This window comes from Orbicella faveolata, unplaced genomic scaffold (genome assembly GCF_042242905.1).
Source record: "Orbicella faveolata isolate gen_17 unplaced genomic scaffold, um_ofav_v1 contig_36, whole genome shotgun sequence".
NCBI lineage: Eukaryota > Metazoa > Cnidaria > Anthozoa > Scleractinia > Merulinidae > Orbicella > Orbicella faveolata.
This window is the reverse complement of record NW_028301565.1, coordinates 16,516,237-16,536,309: the sequence shown is the minus strand read 5'-3', so window position 1 is coordinate 16,536,309 and position 20,073 is coordinate 16,516,237. Positions and strand designations below refer to the sequence as shown.

Here is a 20,073-nt window from a genome sequence, read left to right as displayed (position 1 = left end):
GGGATTTTTCCGGAAAATCTCGAAATACTGCCGACCTCAGCTCGATATTCCGAGTGCAGTACATGTGTAGAAATGGCTGTCATTGAATAGTATTTTTTCTGCTATTTCAGTTTACGTAATTTTTACCGCCGTATGTCTTAGTCAATTTTCAAGGCTTAAAGGTTAATTTTCGCCTGTAGAGCTCTTAGAGGAGAGAGAAAACCGTGAGTAAGCGGAAATGCAACAGGCTCAGTTCTCGCCTATTACAGACGTGAAGATTGTATCTCAGAAGGAACGCTGCCCAGCTGGATATTTCATGGTAAATATTTATGGACTTTTATCTCTATGAATTAAACCCGTGGCAGTTAATCCAGAAGTTGTCGGCAATGCATTTGTTCCAAGTTTTCACTGGAAATATATTCAATTAAACTTATAATTATATATAATTATCGTCACGGTGAAATATTACAGAACATGTAGCAATTCTGCATTATATTTAAGCTTAAGCTTACATAAGCTACAATGTAAGCTCAAAAATAAGCTTGCATATTAATCGTTATTTGGGTTTAATTTATCAACTGGCGTCTAAGATGCCCGTATACATGCATGCATGGGTGAGGAATGTTTACAAGTGTCTTTTGTTTGAAGCGTTTGTTTTAGGCCTGAGGGATATTAAAACTGATTTGTGCAAGGGATTGCATGTAGTATGAGATCCTGAAGCCACGAAGTCATGAAAATGCACTTTAGAAAACAGTCCTAAGAAAATACCAAGCGCTGATTGGTTAAAAATCGTGTTTCTATAACTCGATAGTAACACAGAACTAGCACGAGCGGTTGACATAATGATGGCGCGAGCAAAGAGAATTTACAGTTTGATAATCAAAGTTAACAAGTTGTTTTCCTTTTTTTTGTCACAGTGTTTTCTAAAAGAAATAGAAAACATGTTCTCTGTGTTTCTATTGAGTTATAGAAACACTGGTGAAAGTTTGGGAGAACTCGAAAAAGCTGTGGAAACACTCGCCTGCGGCTTGTGTTCCCACAGCATTCCTCGTTCTCCCAAACTTCCACTCATGTTTCTATTTAACAAATAGATTCCATGTTGCCGTGCGTCTGTTCAGTAATAGATCACAGATGACGTCAAAATGTGGTAAGAACAAAAAAGTGGCATACGAGGCGATAGCCAAGTGTGTCACTGATGTTCTTACCACATTTTTGACGTCATCTGTGATCTATTCCTGAACAGATGCACGGCAACATGGAATCTATTTGTTTTATATAATAGCGAAACAAACTACTACAGATAAAGCCTTTTTTATTTCAAAATCTTTCAACATAACTCGAAAGCCGGCTTTTGCCCACTTTGGCGAACACGAAAAAAGCCATTTGACGTAATCTATTATCTATACAAATTGAAGTAATTTCATTGGTTGCTGTGCGTAGCAAAGAATTGTGATTGGTCCAGGAAAATCACGCCACTGTCAAAGTTGACTTGAGCGACGCTTCTCGTGGAATGAAAACTTACAGCGAAAGCAGAATTGAACTGCGAAATCTACAAATCTTAAAGAATATGCTGGATCAGTCAAGTCAGTTTTTGTCATCAGAGCAGCCCTGTGAGCCGAAAAGTTTGGATGTTGCCTCGAATATTGCAAAAGTTGAAAAACTACGCTCGGAAAACTTACAACTGCGGTCAACCTGGAGGCCATTCGATTCGAGTTTTGAACGAAAGGAACGTTAGTGATGGTGGAAATTTGTGTCCTCTGTGGTTGGTGATTCTCAAATCAGTTTGAAATAGTGTCGGAGACACCTTTTAGCTGCGATACAGTAGGCCGTGAGCTGTAATGAGCTATACTTTGCCCGCTGCTGTGCCCTGATACGGACTGGAACATTCGCATCGGAAAGCAAGGTTATGTGTTTTTTTAACTGATTTTAAGAAGTGTTTTGATGTTTCATTCCAGACAATCACTGTGTCAACAATTATTTTGAGACTGAGAAAAGTTCAATGTTTAAATAAATTAATCTCATAAACATTTTGTTTATTGGGTTGGTTAAATTCGAGATAAAGCAATGGTTCTTGGCTTACCAAGACTAATTCTGTGTTTGGTTTAGTCTTGCTCGACTGCCGACTGAGACTGCTCGAGTATTTTTTCTGAGTCATTTTCTAAAACAGAAACGGCTTTATCTTCCTTCTTCCTGCTATACTATGCTTCTGGTACCTGTTCAATGCCTGGACAAGACTTTCTTGTACCTTATCTTGTGCCAAGTCATGTAAAATATGATCTAAATTCTCAAAACGTTCCACCATTTTAAAACACATAGGGAAAAACTTTGTAATGTAAACCTCAATCGTGCGTCTGTCCTCTAATAGATCATAGGCGAGAACCAATCAAAATGCGAGAATAACTTGGGTTATTATATAAAACTCGATAGAAACACGGTACATGATATTTAAATATTGCAGGCCTGAGTGGCAAGTTAAAGTCATTTTTTGTTGACTGTTGCTATGGGAGGGGCAGTGGTCAGTGGTTAGAGTACTGGATTTTGGATTGTTCTAGGTCTAGTGGTCTATTGAGGTTTCAACTCTAGTCAGTGTACTTGTGAATGTGTATGTTTCTTGGTAAAAACTCTGGCAGTGCCTCTTTTCACCCAGAGCTCAGTACTGGAAAACTTGTTATCCATTGTGATTCATCGGATAAGTGTTGACTAAACAAACTGTGTTTGTAACCCACTCGTCACCATTGCCACCCTTGCCACCTCTACCACCCCTGCTTCCCCTGTCAACCCCATTATCCTTGCCACCCTTGCCATCTTTGCCACCCCAGCCACCCTTGCCACCCTGTCACACCCTTGCCACCCTTGACACCCTTGCTACTCTGGCAACTCTGGCCAGCCTCACCACCCTTGCCACTCTGGCCACCATGGCTGCCCTGACCACCCTGACCACTCCAGCCATGTTGGCCACTCTAGCCACTGTGGGCGTGCTGACCACCCTGCCCAGCTTAGCCACCCTCACCACTCTGGCCAACCTCCCTACCCTTCCCACCCTGGCTAGTCCCTTACCACCCTTTTCCTTCTTGCCAAGTGGAGCAAGTCTACACGTATGTTAGTACTTGTATTTGCTAATGTACCTACTTGTATGCTTTTTTTTCCATTAAAGCTTGCGAAGACTGTTCAAGGGCATGATGGTCAGCTATTTGACAGCACTTGGCGGCACAAAGGAAAACGTTATCTCTGCTTCACTCGAGAGGTTCATTATGTAAATTTTATGTTTCTGCATGAATTAGAATTCTACTGTTAGCTCCTGTAGTTCATCTGCAGATGTAGTGTATTTGTGACATACATAATTACATAAATCAAATGTTCAATTATTTAAACTGTGTTTGTTTGTGTTAGATATTTGTTTTTCACTTTTTAGGTTGAACATATGTGTACATGTATGTACATTTATAATGATGTGGTTTAAATTTATCTTTGGCGTAAAAGTTTTTAAACCAGTTTGATTTCATAATTATAATTGCTAAATAAAATTGAAATGGTTGGAAAAATGTAAATAAACAGAAATTCTAACTGCTAGCATGTACATGAACATGTGATACTAAAGTCAATTGATGCAATTTCTCATATACCGGTAAGCCTTATATATGTCAGCAGTGTTCATTATAATTTGTGATTTCTTTCCACTAAAAGGCCAAAATGGTTAGTGAAAGCCCAAAATCTGCTAGCCAAAACTGCAGTTTTGGTAGCCTGTGCCTTTTTGGCTAGCATTACTTTTCAGCCCTGGTCAGTGTTGTCATGTATTTAATTAATAATTTTGATCAAATTAATCTCTGAACTTACTGTAATGAAAAAAATTAATAAAATTTAAACCAACAGGCTAGGAAAAACTTACAAAGTCTATAAAGTTTTGGCAGAACTTTCTTCAGGGAATTTTTTCAGAACTTAATTTGACCACTATTTGTTCATGCAGGTAAGAGAGAATGTTATAGAAGACCTGGTAGTTATTGGAGAAGATGATTCTGTGCTGGCAGGATTTTCAGCAATTACAAAAGCCTGTGATGATGGTAAATACAAGAGCGTGCAGTTTTGAATAATTTTTTTTCTCTCCTTTCTGATATCTCCATTCATTCATTCATTCTCTTTAATTTTGCAGATGACAAAGCTTTGAGGAAGCATTTTCTTTGTCTTAAGATTCAGTCTAGCAAGACAGCTACTACTGCTGTTTGTGATATTGTGTTAATTAACAGAACAAAAGGGGAACAAACTCCTCCTGGATACCACCTAATTGTGTAAGTACATGTAAAATGTACACGTAGTGGGAAATTGTTGTTTGCAATATTTCTCTCATGAGTGTGAGTGCTTACTTTTCTATGAACTCGAAATTGCATGTATTGTACACATGTACATGTATGTGCTGATTAAATGCTTTTGCTATCCAGAAATTTTGCTTTAAAATAACCAATAATTATACAATCATGTACATTCTTTAATATTGCACTCAAAGACTCAAAGTTTCACTGACTACTACAGTCAAAATATCCAGTGCATTCCACCCAAGGGTGAATTAATGAATTCATTATGGAACTTTATTATATGGCATGTTCTTGTAGCCAATAAATGCACACTCTGATTGGTTAATTTTAGGGTATTCTTCTCCTGTAAGGCCCATGGGCTCATTGTGGGCTTGCAAAAACAAAGCAAATAGCTATATAATAAACAAGTTTAATAACCTTGAACATTCGGTCTTTATAGGAAAATCTCAAACTGAGACCAGTGAAAATTGTCTGCGGTAGTGGGTTGTAATGAACATGAGCCAATTTTCTGGTTATGTAGTGTCACATACTCACTACTGCTATACTCTTGAGATTCCAGTTTCTTTTCATTTGTAGTACACATTTACTTTGATTCATAATCATATAAAGTAGGTCAAAATAGAGTAAAAACTAGTCAACATTCCAAGACTGCAGAATAATTATGTTACATGATACATACACATTTCTGTTGTAATGAGAGAAGAACAGTAAAAACGTTAGTTTGGTACCACCTGAAGTGCCTGAAATTCTGTGATAGTGGGAGTCTGTTATAATGGGAGCTGTTTCTATACATAACATTTCTTTGTAGCTCTCAACCAGAGATGCAGCTTCTGTCTCTAATAGCAGACTGGCATTCTGTTGCATCTCTCTGTTAGACATGCATGTAACTAAATGAGTTTTAAGTTTTTCGCTTATTAGTTTCAAAGGTGTTATTTTGGACTCTAGTGACAACATCACATGTAAGCCTCACTTAAAATTGGTTCTGATATTATAATTTTTTATCTGCCTTTGTAATATACTCTAATCAAAAACTCATGAAACAAGATAAACGTGTTTTTTGTTTTCTTCTCTAATGGATTGTCTTTCCATCAGGAATGAGGTAAATAACCTCTCTCTGTGTTATAAAACAGCCCCAGTTACGAGACATCAACCTGGGCATCTTGCTGGTCATCAGTACACGTACTCCAGTGCTCCTCACTCTCTTGGACCAAACAGACAGGAATGGTTAGTTGCCATGATCATGATACACATACATGTAGACTTTGTCTATTACTGACATGATGTATTTAGCATTTTTGAATGTATTTTACTTTCAGTGAGAGAACTTGGAATAAACTTAAATCTGTACAGAATGTACAGTGCATTAACTCTTCACTTTCCTTAATCAAGTTTGGGATTTAAAAGCATCAACAAACAACTCAACTGCTAAAACAATATTTCTGTTATATGTAATCTTACAAAATACTTGAACTTGTCTCAGACCTGCAGGACTAAAATATTATTGCATAGTAATTCAGATCAAGCATACACGATCCATGTAATCATGAACATGTTCTTGTTTTCATGTACGGTATGGTTAGAAGTTTTTCTGGGAAGCGAGTGGTTGTCAGACAACTAAGGCCTAACAGGCAGAAGATAACGCTCTATGGTTGTGATGTATTGTGTTATGTTCACTGTAGGTATGGTCAGGCTCAGGCTCCAGGACCCTGGCAACCACAGCCAGGTTACCAGGCACCTCCTCCTGTTACTTCTAAAGTTGGGGCATCTTCAGGTACTGTACGTCCATTCATGTGTTTTACAAAGAATCATTAAAAATAGTTCGTCTTGTGTGATCTTCCGGGTGAGGGTAGTTCTGAAAAGAAGTGTTGTTGTTGGCTGACGTTTTAAAAAACCTGAGAAGAAGTCATCTTCAGAGTCAAGTGAATAGTGTTAGTCAGTCAATGAGGTTATAAGTCTGGTCTGTTTAAAGTGATTGGTTAGTTTAGCTCTGATGGTATTGGCTGAAAGACTTGTGTAAAGTTTGTCAGCAGTCATTGGTCGGTTCTTGTGACTGTAAATGTGATTCTGGAAAGCCTTTTTGCTGTGGGCATAAAGTCTGGAGAAAAGATCTTAAAAATTGTGAAATCCTTAATTTTGAGTTAAATAAGCCCTGGTTTTTGCTTATTGTAATTTTCCTCTTAAAACAGTAATATTTACATGCATGAGAAGAGTAATTCATGATATTACACAAAGGTTAGCTCATATCGGTCATCATTCACTGCGAAATTCACGAGTTTACTCACAGAGCACTTTGATTATCTTCGTTGTTTGTAGCTATTGAAGGCCTTCCTTTTGAAGTTAATTCCAAGTTTGATATCTTATGGAAGAAGTCTGGCGTAAGTTTGATAACCCTGTTTGCACTCAGTTACCAACAAATCAATCATTTGATCGACCAGTCCAAGGGCATGACAGTAGTCTGGTTAACCGTACCCTGTCACCCTTTTGCGTGATGCTAGGTGGCTTTACTCGCGATCTAGAGTCTAGTCACGTTATCCGGTGAATAATTTTATTGTACTTTTTGCATTGACTGGGGACGTGGTGACCTACAGTTGTACCGTGTGGCTTAAACTTTTTGCAGTATCTTTTGGGAATATCAAAATTCTGAGTTTACTCCGTGGCTTGTGAAAGCAAGGATATAGATGAATTTTCTTTTTTCTCTAAGCCGTGGAGCTAAGTTAGAATTTTAATGTACTATATAGCCTAATTACTAATTGTATCAATAACAAAATTCGAGTTTACCAATCCCGACTTAGTGATCCATGTCGAAGCACTTGTAAAAAAAATTTCTTAGTCTTAATTTTTTTGCTTATTGACGACACATAGATGTTTCATGTTTCTTTTGCAGCCCGCGATTCCAAATATGCAAAGCTTATCTGTTAGTGACATTAACACAAAGGTAAGTTGAATAAAATCATTTTCTCAAGAAATCAAGGAGTGGCATTTTTTTACTTAAATGAAAACAAAACGATGGTAATAAGTTTAAGGCGATTCCTCAGAATTACATTGCGCATACCTACCGTACAGATTTTCGCGTCATTAGCGCGCGCAAACAAGCGCGTGCAAATACATAACATCAACGGATTCCTTTCAAGTTAAGCTCGACTGCGAAATAAATGCTAGTTTTCTCTTAAATGGTGACATATTTTTTATTATATAATTTTGGTGTACCAATTATTCTCCTTATGTTGAAAATTGTTGGGAAGGAAAAAAGATATAGCTAAAAGCGTGCACAAAAGCTGTAGTCGAGGAGACAAATTATGACCTTGAAAACAACGATTCGAGGGACGTTTTGAGTCGATGCCGTATAAAATGGTGTAATTTTTTCCCATAAATTGTGTATTACATTGTTGCATATGCTTGAGACTTTCTACCTGTCACGTTTTCTTTTTTCAAGTATTTGTTTCAAAAAACTTTGCTTCCAGCTACTGCATAATGTAACGTGAACCTATGAAATAACGCACGTGTTAGACAAATGGGGTAAGATTGGCACATCATATCTGTTTTGCGATCATGGAGACCTGTCTTGTTTATTGTATTTTTCGAAACAGTGCTTGATAGGGAACATTCAGGGAAAGCTTCATAAAAATCGTTCAACAAATTTTATTTCTGAGGAATTGCCTCAACGTTAGCTTTTCTTTCTGCATGGCAACAAAATGTGTTTCAAATAGTCACGAGGAGATCAACAGTGCATTGCGGGCTAAACAGTTTTTCTGTTTTATGTCTTTTGAGCCAAAATGAGTATATACTTACTTCTTTGCTTTTTCTCCTCTTGTAGTATGACTATGACTTTAGCAAGGAGCGAGCTGTGACTTCAAGATGAGAAAGAATCATTTAGTCAGTGTCGGTCACATAATTCCACCGCCTGTGTCATGCGGCCACTTTTCATAAAGAGGGTTGCGTTAGAGTAAAGTAGTTGCTGGCTGATTTAGATAGTCACAGCGAGCGACCGGTGGTAAATTACGTTGCTGGCTGAGTTAAATGGTATTAAAATGGTGTGTAATCTTTGTACGACACCATCTCTGTTTGCAACAAGACAAGTTGGGAGTACAGTGCAGCATTGAAAGCTTTTCCCGTCCCCAAGTTCTTTGTAAATCTACGCTGAGCATGAGCAGTGCCCTGTAATCTCAAGCTTAGGCGAATGGAAGTGAGCAGCGGTTGCTGCCATGACAGAGGTTGCCTCATGTACACCACTTATTGTGTTGAGTTGAATGGGAATGAATCCCAGAATTACATGTATGTGGTGCAATGAAGTGAAGTTTGTGGCCATGATCTGTAAGTCAAAACAAACAAGCAAATAAATACATTCAAACGACTTTATAAAAAAGCTGACAAAATGAGATAACTTATACTGCAAAAATGGTCAAGTAAGATATCAAATGCATGGTAAAAACTAAAAAAAAAAAAAAAAAGACAGAACTGCCTGCGAGATTTTTATCCAGTAAAGGTTGATAACAAAACCAGATAATAATGCGCATAAGTGCATTAGGAAAGATAAAATAGAGCATAAAGGAAACATTACTTGAATAGTTTTATACATAAATACTCAAGAATTTTATCTCCGCTTGGTTTAAAGTTTGTGGCTTACGTTTTTATATTATCGCAACCAAAAAGCAACGCAGCGCAACCAAAAAAGCAACGAAAAATGCAGCGCAACCAAAATAACAACGCAGCGAAAAATGCGACGCAACCAAACAACGAGAAAAGCAACGCAATGCAACCAGAAAAGCAAGCAATAAAGCTTGCGAAGCAAGCAACGAAGAAAGCAACGCAATGCAACCAAAAATCAAGCGAGAAAAGTAACGCAACGCAACCAAAAAAGCAAGCAAAAAATGCAAGGCAATGTAACCAAAAAACGAAGCAAGCAATAGTTCTCTGGATGGCATATAACAACCAAAAAACTAACGAGTTGGAAGCGGTTCTCATTATTGTACTCACATGATGTAGATATAGTAATTTACTTAATTAACATTAGTTTTACATTTTTATAAAATACAATACATGCAGATCTTTATAGGGAATATAACTATTTACAAACATTGTTGTACAAAAGCTGCACAAAAGAACTCTTTGTTTCACCAGCCAATAGTTCTCTGGTTGGCATATAAATAACAATATTTGACGTCACTGCTTTCTTTGCCATAAAGCGAACGAGGAAGTAACCCACTGAACATATCCAAACTCAGGCTACTCACAAATTTACTAAACGACCTGGATTGGCCTCCCTTTTCAAAGAGAAGGAAAATTGTTCGCCTTTCATTACTCCACAAAGCTATCCATGGTGTATCAGCGTTGGAAATGCAAAGTACATCAAAAGACGCAATTGTCAATAACGACACTACCACTAAGACAAGTTTATCGAATTAAGACCAAACACTGTAGCATACAGAAACTCATTCTATTGTAGAAGTATCAAAGAATAGAACTTATTGCGCAGGAATGTCTTAGTAAAATTTCCACAAGTTAACCCTTTCGCCTCGGCAGAGCACTTGTGCTTGTGGCCTCGCAGTTTGGTTATAAAATTGTGACCCCTGCCCCCTCCCCCCTAAACATGATCTAGTTTACCACCCCTGGAAGTTTTGGAACTTCTTTCTGCAACAATCGTGCGGCCTGTATTGCATCTGTTATTAACCTATTCATTGAAAGCTGTAAAATAAGGTGTAGTTTAGGGGTATGCCTAATATTTACGAAGATTTTGACTCTTGAACTTTTTCATTCTCTCCTTTCAAACCATTTTTAAGCGATGACGTATTGTGTGACGTCATCGCTTTAAGCTGGCGTGCTTGCATTCCTTTGGATAGTGATTTCTTCTAGTTTCGTCGCGCTTATGTCGCGCACGATCTATCCCTCCGTGGAAGCGAAATGCACTCTGGAAGTTAGTAAATGAGAGAATTAGTTCAGCGGAGTGCTTTTAATTCAGGCTTTTAAAATAAGATTTAGGGGTGGATTTTGTTTTATACAGCATTGGATAAATTTGCATTCACGGGCAAACTCATAATAAGAACATATCCTCCATACAGACAAGTTTAGATAGACAAGTAAGTCGCGCAGGCGATAGGTGAGGGCTTTGCGGCTTTCCTTTGCTGATTGTAGGATCAGCGGAGTGCTTTTAATCGATTTGACAAGTATACAGTTCAAACAACAAATTAATTTTCGGTGAGGTAATTAGCGTTGTCAAATATCTTTAAAGATAGTAAGGTGTCGATTTCAGAGAGAGAAATTTGTACTTTGCGGCTTTCCTTTGCTGTTTGTAGGATCAAGGGAGTGCTTTTAATTTCAGCTTTTAAACGAAGATTTGGGGTGGAAATACACGGTAACTGAAATTCCTTTATTATGAATTGGAAAATTTAGTTATTAATCTTTCTTTTGGGTTGGTACATTTCGCTGGCCCCTATCATATGGACCAACACGATGGACCCGGTACATGAACTACTTGAATGAACTACCAATGGACTACCCTAAATGTAAACCCCTAAAATTTCTAACACAAAAGTTGTACAGTTAAGTTTGAGAATCCGTTTGTCTGCTTATGTTCCAATCTTCATCGCTTCTGCATGCATTGCGTACCGTTTATTTGTCAAAGCTATCACTTCCTTAGTGGTTGTTGATGCGATTTTTGGAATACACAGATCAGAAGCTTTCAAATGGTATACCGTACATGGGTATACGGGATGTATTAATTAAATTGCAGAAAATTCCCAGCAATTTAGGGCTGAAAGGGTTAAGGAGGCACGTAGATTAGAATAATTTAACTTTAGTCATGAGTTTAGGTTCTTATCCAAGTAAGTATATATTAGAGTTTTTTTTGCCTCCCCCCCACTTTTTTTTAACCCTTTAGTCTGGCAGTAATGGGTATGTCCCTTTGTGGGAAACCCCTTCATGCAGTTGTAGATAGATCATCTCGAAGAAACGCAACCCCTTTTTTTGATGTTTTTTTTTCTTTTTCCATCGATCGTTATTCATTCTGCAATGCGATAGCCCTCGAAAGCTCTTAGGGGCACTAATCTTTTTTAAGCCTGAAGTTTTTTCAACTGACGAAAATGTTTACATAACTGCGATGATCATTCATGTCTTTACATCTCTCTCCGCATTTCAAATGCATGATAATACAACGTTAGGTTGCGAGAGAGCTTTCGGTTTGCCCATGTTCCACATCCTAACTGGATGTGACATAGTTTCCTTCTTCGCTGGCCGTGGCAAGAAGACAGCCTGAGACATCTGAGGTGTACTCCCCGAGCTTACAGCAACACTGCTAACCCTATTCTCGTTACCTGAAGTGGTCGACGATGCTTGCTTGACTGTGGTTGAACGTTTTGCCATTCTCCTATACGAACGCACAAGTACATGTAACTTAACAAAGGTTAATGTAGCGAGACAAGAATTCTTCTCCAAGAAGTGTAGGACCCTGGGGAAATTCCTCCAACCCAAGAGGCACTCCTGCAGCACACCAATCGTTCAGTGCATTAAGGTGGGCACGTTTGGGCCCAAACTCTTAGAATGCAACTAGTTCCTCCAAGCCCTTTTGAATGGGGTTGGCAACATGATGACGTGATGAAGTCTTGGATTCCAGTGCGGATGACACTGCCACAGATGAAGGACACGCGCTACGAACTCATCCGCTGCAGCTGCAAGACTGCATGCACAGGTCGTTGCAAGTGTGTAAAGGCAAGCTTGGCAAGCTTGGTTTGCACAGGATTGTGTACCTGCAGAGACGTGTTAAATACATGTTGGTGTCACTTTTCATTCCTTCTTCGCCATACTTCAACAAACTCTTTGGTCCATTTTAGGGACCATTCCACCTTACGTGGACCTTTGCTTGAAGCCATTGCTTTTCTTTTACTGACTTCACGACGATGAGCCGCCTTTCTACCCCCGCCCCGCCCGACCTGAGCAGACTGGGTCTGAGAAATAGGCACCCATGACGTATAGCCTCGATGTCGATATTTCGACAGAAGAAGTTCGATTATGCCACGTATCGAGAGCTTGTCAACGTGTAAGTGGCAGAATGTCTTCTAAATAGCTGTTTTGGTGGTCAAAGGACGTCATTTAAGTCTGGCGATCAGTAACTTGACATGCGGCATTTGAAGAACTGAATGTTTGCGGCAGTTCGCAGTTCCAAGAGTGCTGTTAAGCACTAAAAGATCGAAACTTGGGTTGCGACTGTGTCAGGCCAAAACAGAGCAGGTCTAAAAGCAGGTCACTTCAAGGGTATAAAAAAGGCGGTCGGTGTAAAACGCAGACTGCAGACTGCAGACCGGGGGTAAAATGCAGACTGAGGGTACAATAAAATATTAATAATAAAAAACGAATCATAAGGACAAAATAATAGTGTTCGTAAAATGCCACGTCAGGACTCACGAAACACACAAAGGCCTCACTCAGAAATTGAATTTTGTACACGTCGAGTTTTGGCATCTCTTCAAACAAAATGGTCACACTAACGATTATTTGAGAATGCCGAAATGTTATAATTTCTCGTGTTTGGATAGCCGACTGTCACCTTTCAGCGAATACCAATTCACAAACCTCTTGATATATTAAGTCGTAAACAGAGATTGAATGTCTTCCACAAACTAGGCTCGATACCTACAAGTTTAGCTTGCCCTGTTGTTGTGCTGTCGTGTTTTGCTTGCCTTGTGTTCCGAACAATTCCAGGGCCATTTGAAGCAACTAAGAGCCGCGGTGGTTTGAACGTTATTAAACCTTTGTCGATGAAAACAGGATGAAGGAATTGCGCTGCAAGAGTTGGTCGGTCCCACACCTAATCGCGTAAACAAAATTCAAAATGGACGAGACGTAAACAAAGGTAAGATCCAATAGAATTACGATTAGTTCGGGCCCTTGTGGGAACTTGGTTCAATGAAATGGGGGGTTCAAGAAGTCGAGGTTGATAATATAATGTTTGACTAAGGCTAGGAAATGTCTTTTGGTTTGAGTTTTCGGGAGTTTGGAAAAAGAAAATTACGGGTACGCGTCTTTGTTTGATCCGGATTTGATTATTGTGTTTTTTATTATCAATATTTTATTTTACCCTCAGTCTGCATTTTACCCCTGGTTTGCAGTCTGCAGTCTGCATTTTACCCCCGGTCTGCAGTCTGTATTTTACACTGACCGATAAAAAAGGTATTTTTTGCAGTTACATGACAAGTACTAGGCACCGTGTCTATGAAAGTGTAAATGTTTTGACCTGCTTTTAGACTTATAAAATGTGTGGATTTGTCGGAAAGTAGCATTCCGTGTCACAACAGTATAGCTACCCATAATGCATTGCAAGATGTTTCCAAAACAAGCAAAGTCAAGACTATAGCATATTTGAGGGAAAAAATGATCCCTTGAACTACTCTGTCTAAAAGCTTCTTGGGAATAGAGATAATGCAATGTAGAGATGCATTATATTAAATGCAATGCAATGCAAAATTGCGACCTACACGAACTCGTTGGCGAGATCGCTATATCTGCCCAGCGGTACCGCACAACTTAAGATTTGCTTACAGTCGGTGGACTCACTGCGAACGAGAACGGGTGTTTTTCTATGCGGTGTTTGCTACAATTTATCCATACAAGATATAGCTGAGCTGATCGGTAACTTCTCTCCAGCAGAGATTCTGGAGCAGAATTTGCTTGCGTGAACAGAATTTTGAGCAAAAAACGCCATAGCTTTGTTTGAGTGTTGCCCACCGTTAGAATGCGCCGCCAATTTACGAGCAGAATCAGTATCCAAAACGTTAACGGCAAGTTTCCAAGACGAAAACTTGGCATATCCCAGTACAGGAACTTTGAATATTATACTCATATTTCAGTATTCTCCCTTTTCACCGGGTTCAACTGTTCAACTGTTCAACTCTCTTAACATGAAAGGTGACTAGGGTGTTCTGGCGGCGGGAAATAACAGCAGCAATAAGAATGACTCGCCAGTGTCCCAAGGATAGTTTTCCCTACCCACACGAAAGCGACCAACCTGGCAAACTATGACATTAACCCCATATGCCTTTTATGCAATAGTGAATGAAATTTAAAACAAGAGAAATTTTAAGGTTTCTGAGATCGCCAATCTATAGCTAGGCTGCAGTTCGTATTACCAAATTTCTGCCATTCCATTTTTATTTACCTACCACTTTTGGGCATTGCATCATTGAACAGGAGGGAGAAATCGACGTTCGCATTTAATATAATGCATCTCTACTGGTCGAGCCCACCCTAAATTAATAAGAAAATCACTGGCTACAAATTTAAACTGAAAACGTTTTTGATAAGCAGTTTCGTTGGTTTCGATGTGTTCATAGCCTAAAGAAAACTTAATTACAATAGCATTTTAACAAATAATGCAATTTCTACATCATGTTCTTTATTTCCAAGTTTTAATAGCTTAACAAGGAAAAAAGTGAAATTTTCGCCATCCCTCATAATTCCACGCATTTTTTGTTACAATACTGTGACAAACGTTAGTGGTACTTACCTCATCGTTGCTTTCGTACTTGTAGCGGCGACTCAACCGCTCCCTCAAATCTACAGCCATCGTCATGGTAACCATGATCAAGAGAATTAATGCCAAGCTCTTGTTCATCCTGATCATGTAAAATGTTGCAACAAAGGAAAGATACTGAAAAATTGTTTTAATGATTTACCAAGGAAGCTAACTGTCCAATTTAGGTTTACTGATTTCTTTGTGGTTTGCAGTGATTAAGTATTTTTAATACAACGAATGGCGGATTAGTTAAACTTTTGTCTCGTATCGTGAAGCCGCCCTGTGGACTTGAATCGTCACGCATATAAATGTTACAAGTGGGTCATAAGCGATCAACCAACCGTTTTTTCTGCCTTTTCTTCGCCCTTCATGAGCTTCCAGGGTTTTATAATAAGCGCTTCTCCTTATTATTCCTCTCCTCGAGTCAAGAATATGTTAATAGCTAGACAATTCTTTCGAGCTAACTCCATTCGCAGTAGCAATGTTTTGTGTAGTTTTGGAGATGTATCATGCTTCCCAGCTATTTATTTTTTGGAAAAAGCCCCAACCCCTTCAATTTAGCCTTCTCCCCTCTCCGTCCTCCACCACAATCTTTTCTTCCCTCTTCAAGAGCCGTGGTTTGTGGTTAAAGCCCTTATGAAGTGAAAAGTTTTTTTGGCGTTTTTCTGTCGCTTGTTATGCCACTTCGCTTTCTCAAACGAGTTCAAGACTGGCCCATCTTTATGAGCTTCCAATGACACACGAAGCCAAATTGAGTATGAGACCAGTTTTATCAGCCACTGGAACTAACAACTTTAACCTGGCTAAATGGCTTGAAGAATAATTGAAACCACTTTCTGTGAACGAGTATACTATTACTGATGCGTTTGAATTTGCTGACGTGACATACTGGTCTCTTATGACGTGACGGCCCTTTTTACCAATGTACCTTTAAGTGAGGTTATTAACATCCTGGTCGACAAAGCCTTAACCAACGATTGGTTTAATCAAACCTATTCTCTTAATTTTGGGAAAGAGGAACTTGCACAGCTCCTTGAAGTTACCACCACCAATCAACTTTTCCAGTTCGATGGTCAATTGTATGAGCAGATTGACGATGTAGCGATGGGCTCTCCTCTTGGCCCGCTAATGGCCAATGTGTTTATGTGCCACCTCGAAGAAAGACTCGCACGCGACGGTATGGTACCCTCTCTATATAAGAGGTATGTAGACGATACTCTTGCCAGAATGCCTAACATCGATGCTGCTGCTAACTTTCTGACTACACTGAATGGTCTACATCCGAGCCTGAAGTTTAAAATGGAACTTCCTGTTGATAATATGATCTCTTTCATTGGAATTGAGATTATTACATGAAATTTTCGCGACACCTTAATTTAGCGATTTTGCGAAAATTTTGCATTTTGACTCACTTTAATTTCGCGTTTTTGAGTGAGACACACTTTATTTCTTTGCCATTTAACATGTCCCTGAATTTGATCAAACAACTTAATCAACAACGTCCAAATAAACAGAAACGCAACTGATTATGTAAACAGTAACAAGAAAGATGTTCTCACAGAGTCTACAAGGCCATTGAAAGGTTTAAACAACTAGTGGAACAGCACTACAAGGAGCCAGTAAATGGACAGTTTGAGGATTGTACAAAAGAAATGCTACCTGGAGTGGAGACGGAAAGCAGTAGTGATGAAGAGGACCAGAACATTACCACAGAATAGTTCAAAATGATTGTTATAAACGTGTGTAATGGTAATAAAGTCGCTTTTTTAATTATTGACGTAATGTGACTCACTTAATTTTAGCGTCATGTTAATTTCGCGACATTTAATTTTCGCGTCACTTAAATTTCGCGATTTTTTTTAAATCGCGAAATTCGCGAAATTAACGTGTCGCGAAAATTTCATGTAATAAACCCGTGTTTAAGGAAAGCCGACTAAGACTGGTCTACTCTTGCATTTTCAAAGCCACATCGACAAACGTTACAAAATCGGTTTATTGAAAACCATGTTGCATCGCGCCTATACCCTGTCATCTACGACAGAAGCCTTTAATAAGGAATGTGCCGAGTTACGCTCTATATTCTCCCGACTTGATTATCCAATTGGCCTCATAAATTCCACCATTAATATGTTTATTCAAAATATGGCAACTAAGCCAGAAAAGAAAACCGATGATGGCAACACGATCAGAAAAGTTCTTCCCTTCAAAGATCAGATAGCCGCTAATGCAGTCCGTACACAATTAAGTGATCTCAACAATAAGATTGCCGTCACTTTATTGACAGGGTAATCTTGCATTGGGAAATGTGCTATGAAAAAATGACAGATATTGCATCAGTTATAGAGTTTTTTAAGTCTATTATTTAACCTTTTCAAAACAAAACTAAAACACCGTTCAAGACAAAAAAAAAAAATGAAAAAATTTTGGAGTCACTCTGCGGGGGGCTGAACGCCATGCCCTTCCGAACCGAAGCTCGGAAATGTAACCACTGGGCTACAGGGGCACTCCTTGAATTGGATAGCAAATTTAACGCTACCTATATGCACATCAAATGTAGTTTTTATTGACAGCACAAACTTGCTTTGGAATACGTGCTGTGAACCTTGCTCAAGTTACAGAGTTTTTTGATATCCTTTATTAAATCTTTCCCCAATAAAAAAAAAAAATGACCTCCTAATTAAGATCGGTACTTTTGAAAATCTTTGCCGTTGGATGCAAGTTAATAAAGAGCGACCTCAAATGAAAAAAGACATGATAAGATGGATATAATTTACTCTCAGCCAGGTTTGATGTCCTTATCGAAAGGTTATTTTAACACCCAACTTGATTAAAATGGAAAAAAAAAGATTTTACGATAAAACATAAAAGACGTCCAACAGAAATATAAGAAAAAAAAAAGGCGGAGTCCCTCTGCGGGAGGCTGAACGCCATGCCCTTCCGAACCGAAGCTCGGAAATGTAACCTCTGGGCTACAGGGGAACTCCTTGAATTGGGCAGCAAATTTAACGGTACCTATATTTACATGAAATGTAGTTGGATACAAGCTAATAAAGATCGGCTTAAATATGAAAAAAGACATGGCAAGATGGGTATAAGTAGTTTTTATTGACAGCCCAAACTTGCTTTGGAATACGTGCTGTGAACCTTGCTTGAATTATAGAGTGTTTTTGATATCCATTTTTAAATCTTTCTCAAATAAAACAAAATGACCTCCAATTAAGATCTGTACTTTTGGAAATCTTTACCTGTTGGATACAAGCTAATAAAGAGCGGCTTAAATGAAAAAAAGACATGGAAAGATTGGTATAATTTACGGTCAGCCAGGTTTGATGTCCTTATTGAAAGGTTCTTTAAACACCTAACTTGATTTAAAATGGAAAAAAAGAAGATTGTACGATAAAACATAAAAGACGTCCAACAGAAATATAAAAAAAATGCGGACTCGCTATGCGGGGAGGCTGAACGCCCTGCCCTTTGCAACCAAAGCTCGGAAATGTAACCACTGGGCTACAGGGGTCTCCTTGAATTGGGTACGAAATTAAACGATGTTTACATGCACATAAAAAGTAGTTCTTATTGACAGCCCAAACTTGCTTTGGAATACGTGCTGTGAACCTTGCATAAGTTCTAGAGTTTTTTTGATATCCGTTATTAAATCTTTCCCAATAAAAAATAAAATGACCTCCCAATTAAGATCTGTACATTTGGAAATATTTGCCTGTTGGATACAAGCTAATAAAGAGCGGCTTAAATGAGAAAAGAAATGGAAAGATGGGTATAGTTTACGATCAGCCAGGTTTGATTTTTTTATTGAAAGGTTCTTTTAACACCTAAATTGATTGAAAATGGAAAAAAAAAGAAGATTATACGATAAAACATAAAAGAAATCCAACAGAAATAGAAAAAAAAAAATGCGGAGTCCCTTTGCGGGGTGCTGAACGCCATGCCCTTTCGAACCGAAGCTCGGAAATGTAACCACTGGGCTACAGGGGTACTCCTTGAATTGGGTAGCAAATTTAACGGTACCTATATGCAAATCAAAAGCAGTTTTTATTGACAGCCCAACCTTGTTTTGGAATACGTGGTGTGAACCTTGCTTAAGTTATAGAGATTTTTTGATATCCATTATTAAATCTTTTCCAAATAATAAAAAAAAATGACCTCCTAATTAAGATCAGTACTTTTGGAAATCTTTACCTGTTGGATATAAGCTAATAAAGAGCATCTTAAATGAAAAAAGACATGATAAGATGGGTGTAATTTACTGTCAGTCAGGTTTTATTTCCTCATTGAATGGTTTCTTTAACACCTAACTTGATTCAAAATGGAAAAAAGGAAGATTGTACGATGAAACATAAAAGAAGTCCAACAGAAATATAAGAAAAAAAAAGGCGGAGTCCCTCTCCGGGGGTCTGAACGCCATGCCCTTCCGAACCGAAGCTCGGAAATGTAACCACTGGGCTACAGGAAGACTCCTTGTATTGGGCAGCAATTTTAACGGTACCTATATTTACATGAAATGTAGTTGGATACAAGCTAATAAAGATCGGCTTAAATATGAAAAAAGACATGGCAAGAAGGGTATAAGTAGTTTTTATTGACAGCCCAAACTTGCTTTGGAATACGTGCTGTGAACCTTGCTTGAATTATAGAGTGTTTTTGATATCCATTTTTAAATCTTTCTCAAATAAAACAAAATGACCTCCAATTAAGATCTGTACTTTTGGAAATCTTTACCTGTTGGATACAAGCATGACATGGCAAGACATGGCAAGATGGGTATAATTTACCGTCAGCCAGGTTTGAATTTCCCCGTTTTGTTGCGTTGATCAGTTTTAAGGGAGAATTATGTCCGTCAGTCACATTGCTGGTGGGGTTAAAGGGGTTGCAAGCGCCCGTGCTTCATTTGAATTTCAAAAAAAAAAAAAAATGAAGAGAAGGGTTTGGACAAAATCTCGTCTTCATTCATGTAAGTGAAACGAACAAGTGAAGCTTTGGCATTGCGTTACCGCAACGTGGAAATGAAAGAAGCTTCCAGACGTAAAGGAAAGCTTTACTGAGAGGCGGAGTGGATATTTTTTCTCTCAGGTAAGAGAGCAAATATTTCCCTAGAACGTATATTTACAGAGGGCTGTTTAATGTAGTAGTCGGTCGACCCATAGCAAAACAGACTCATCCGACTACAGTAATTTGCATATCGATGGTGGGAAGGTAATCATCGTTTGTACTATTTAAAAAGCCGAATGAATGTAGATTTTTCGCAAAACAACGGCTAAACCGAGGAAA

The 20,073-nt window shown here is 38.5% G+C and overlaps 1 protein-coding gene and 1 pseudogene across 1 annotated transcript; both read left to right on the top strand.

Annotated features, from left to right (window-relative positions):
* Positions 1-17: 17 nt before the first annotated feature.
* Positions 18-8,649, top strand: LOC149102446 (multivesicular body subunit 12B-like). Its single transcript, XM_089275543.1, has 9 exons — positions 18-298; positions 3,134-3,223; positions 3,944-4,037; positions 4,127-4,262; positions 5,379-5,510; positions 5,966-6,057; positions 6,600-6,661; positions 7,171-7,221; positions 8,101-8,649. The coding sequence occupies exons 1-9, from the start codon at positions 218-220 to the stop codon at positions 8,143-8,145; spliced, it is 783 nt and encodes a 260-aa protein (XP_089131669.1). The 5' UTR covers positions 18-217; the 3' UTR covers positions 8,146-8,649.
* Positions 8,650-15,061: 6,412 nt separating this feature from the next.
* On the top strand, positions 15,062-17,453 carry LOC149102445 (uncharacterized; annotated as a pseudogene).
* Positions 17,454-20,073: the final 2,620 nt, after the last annotated feature.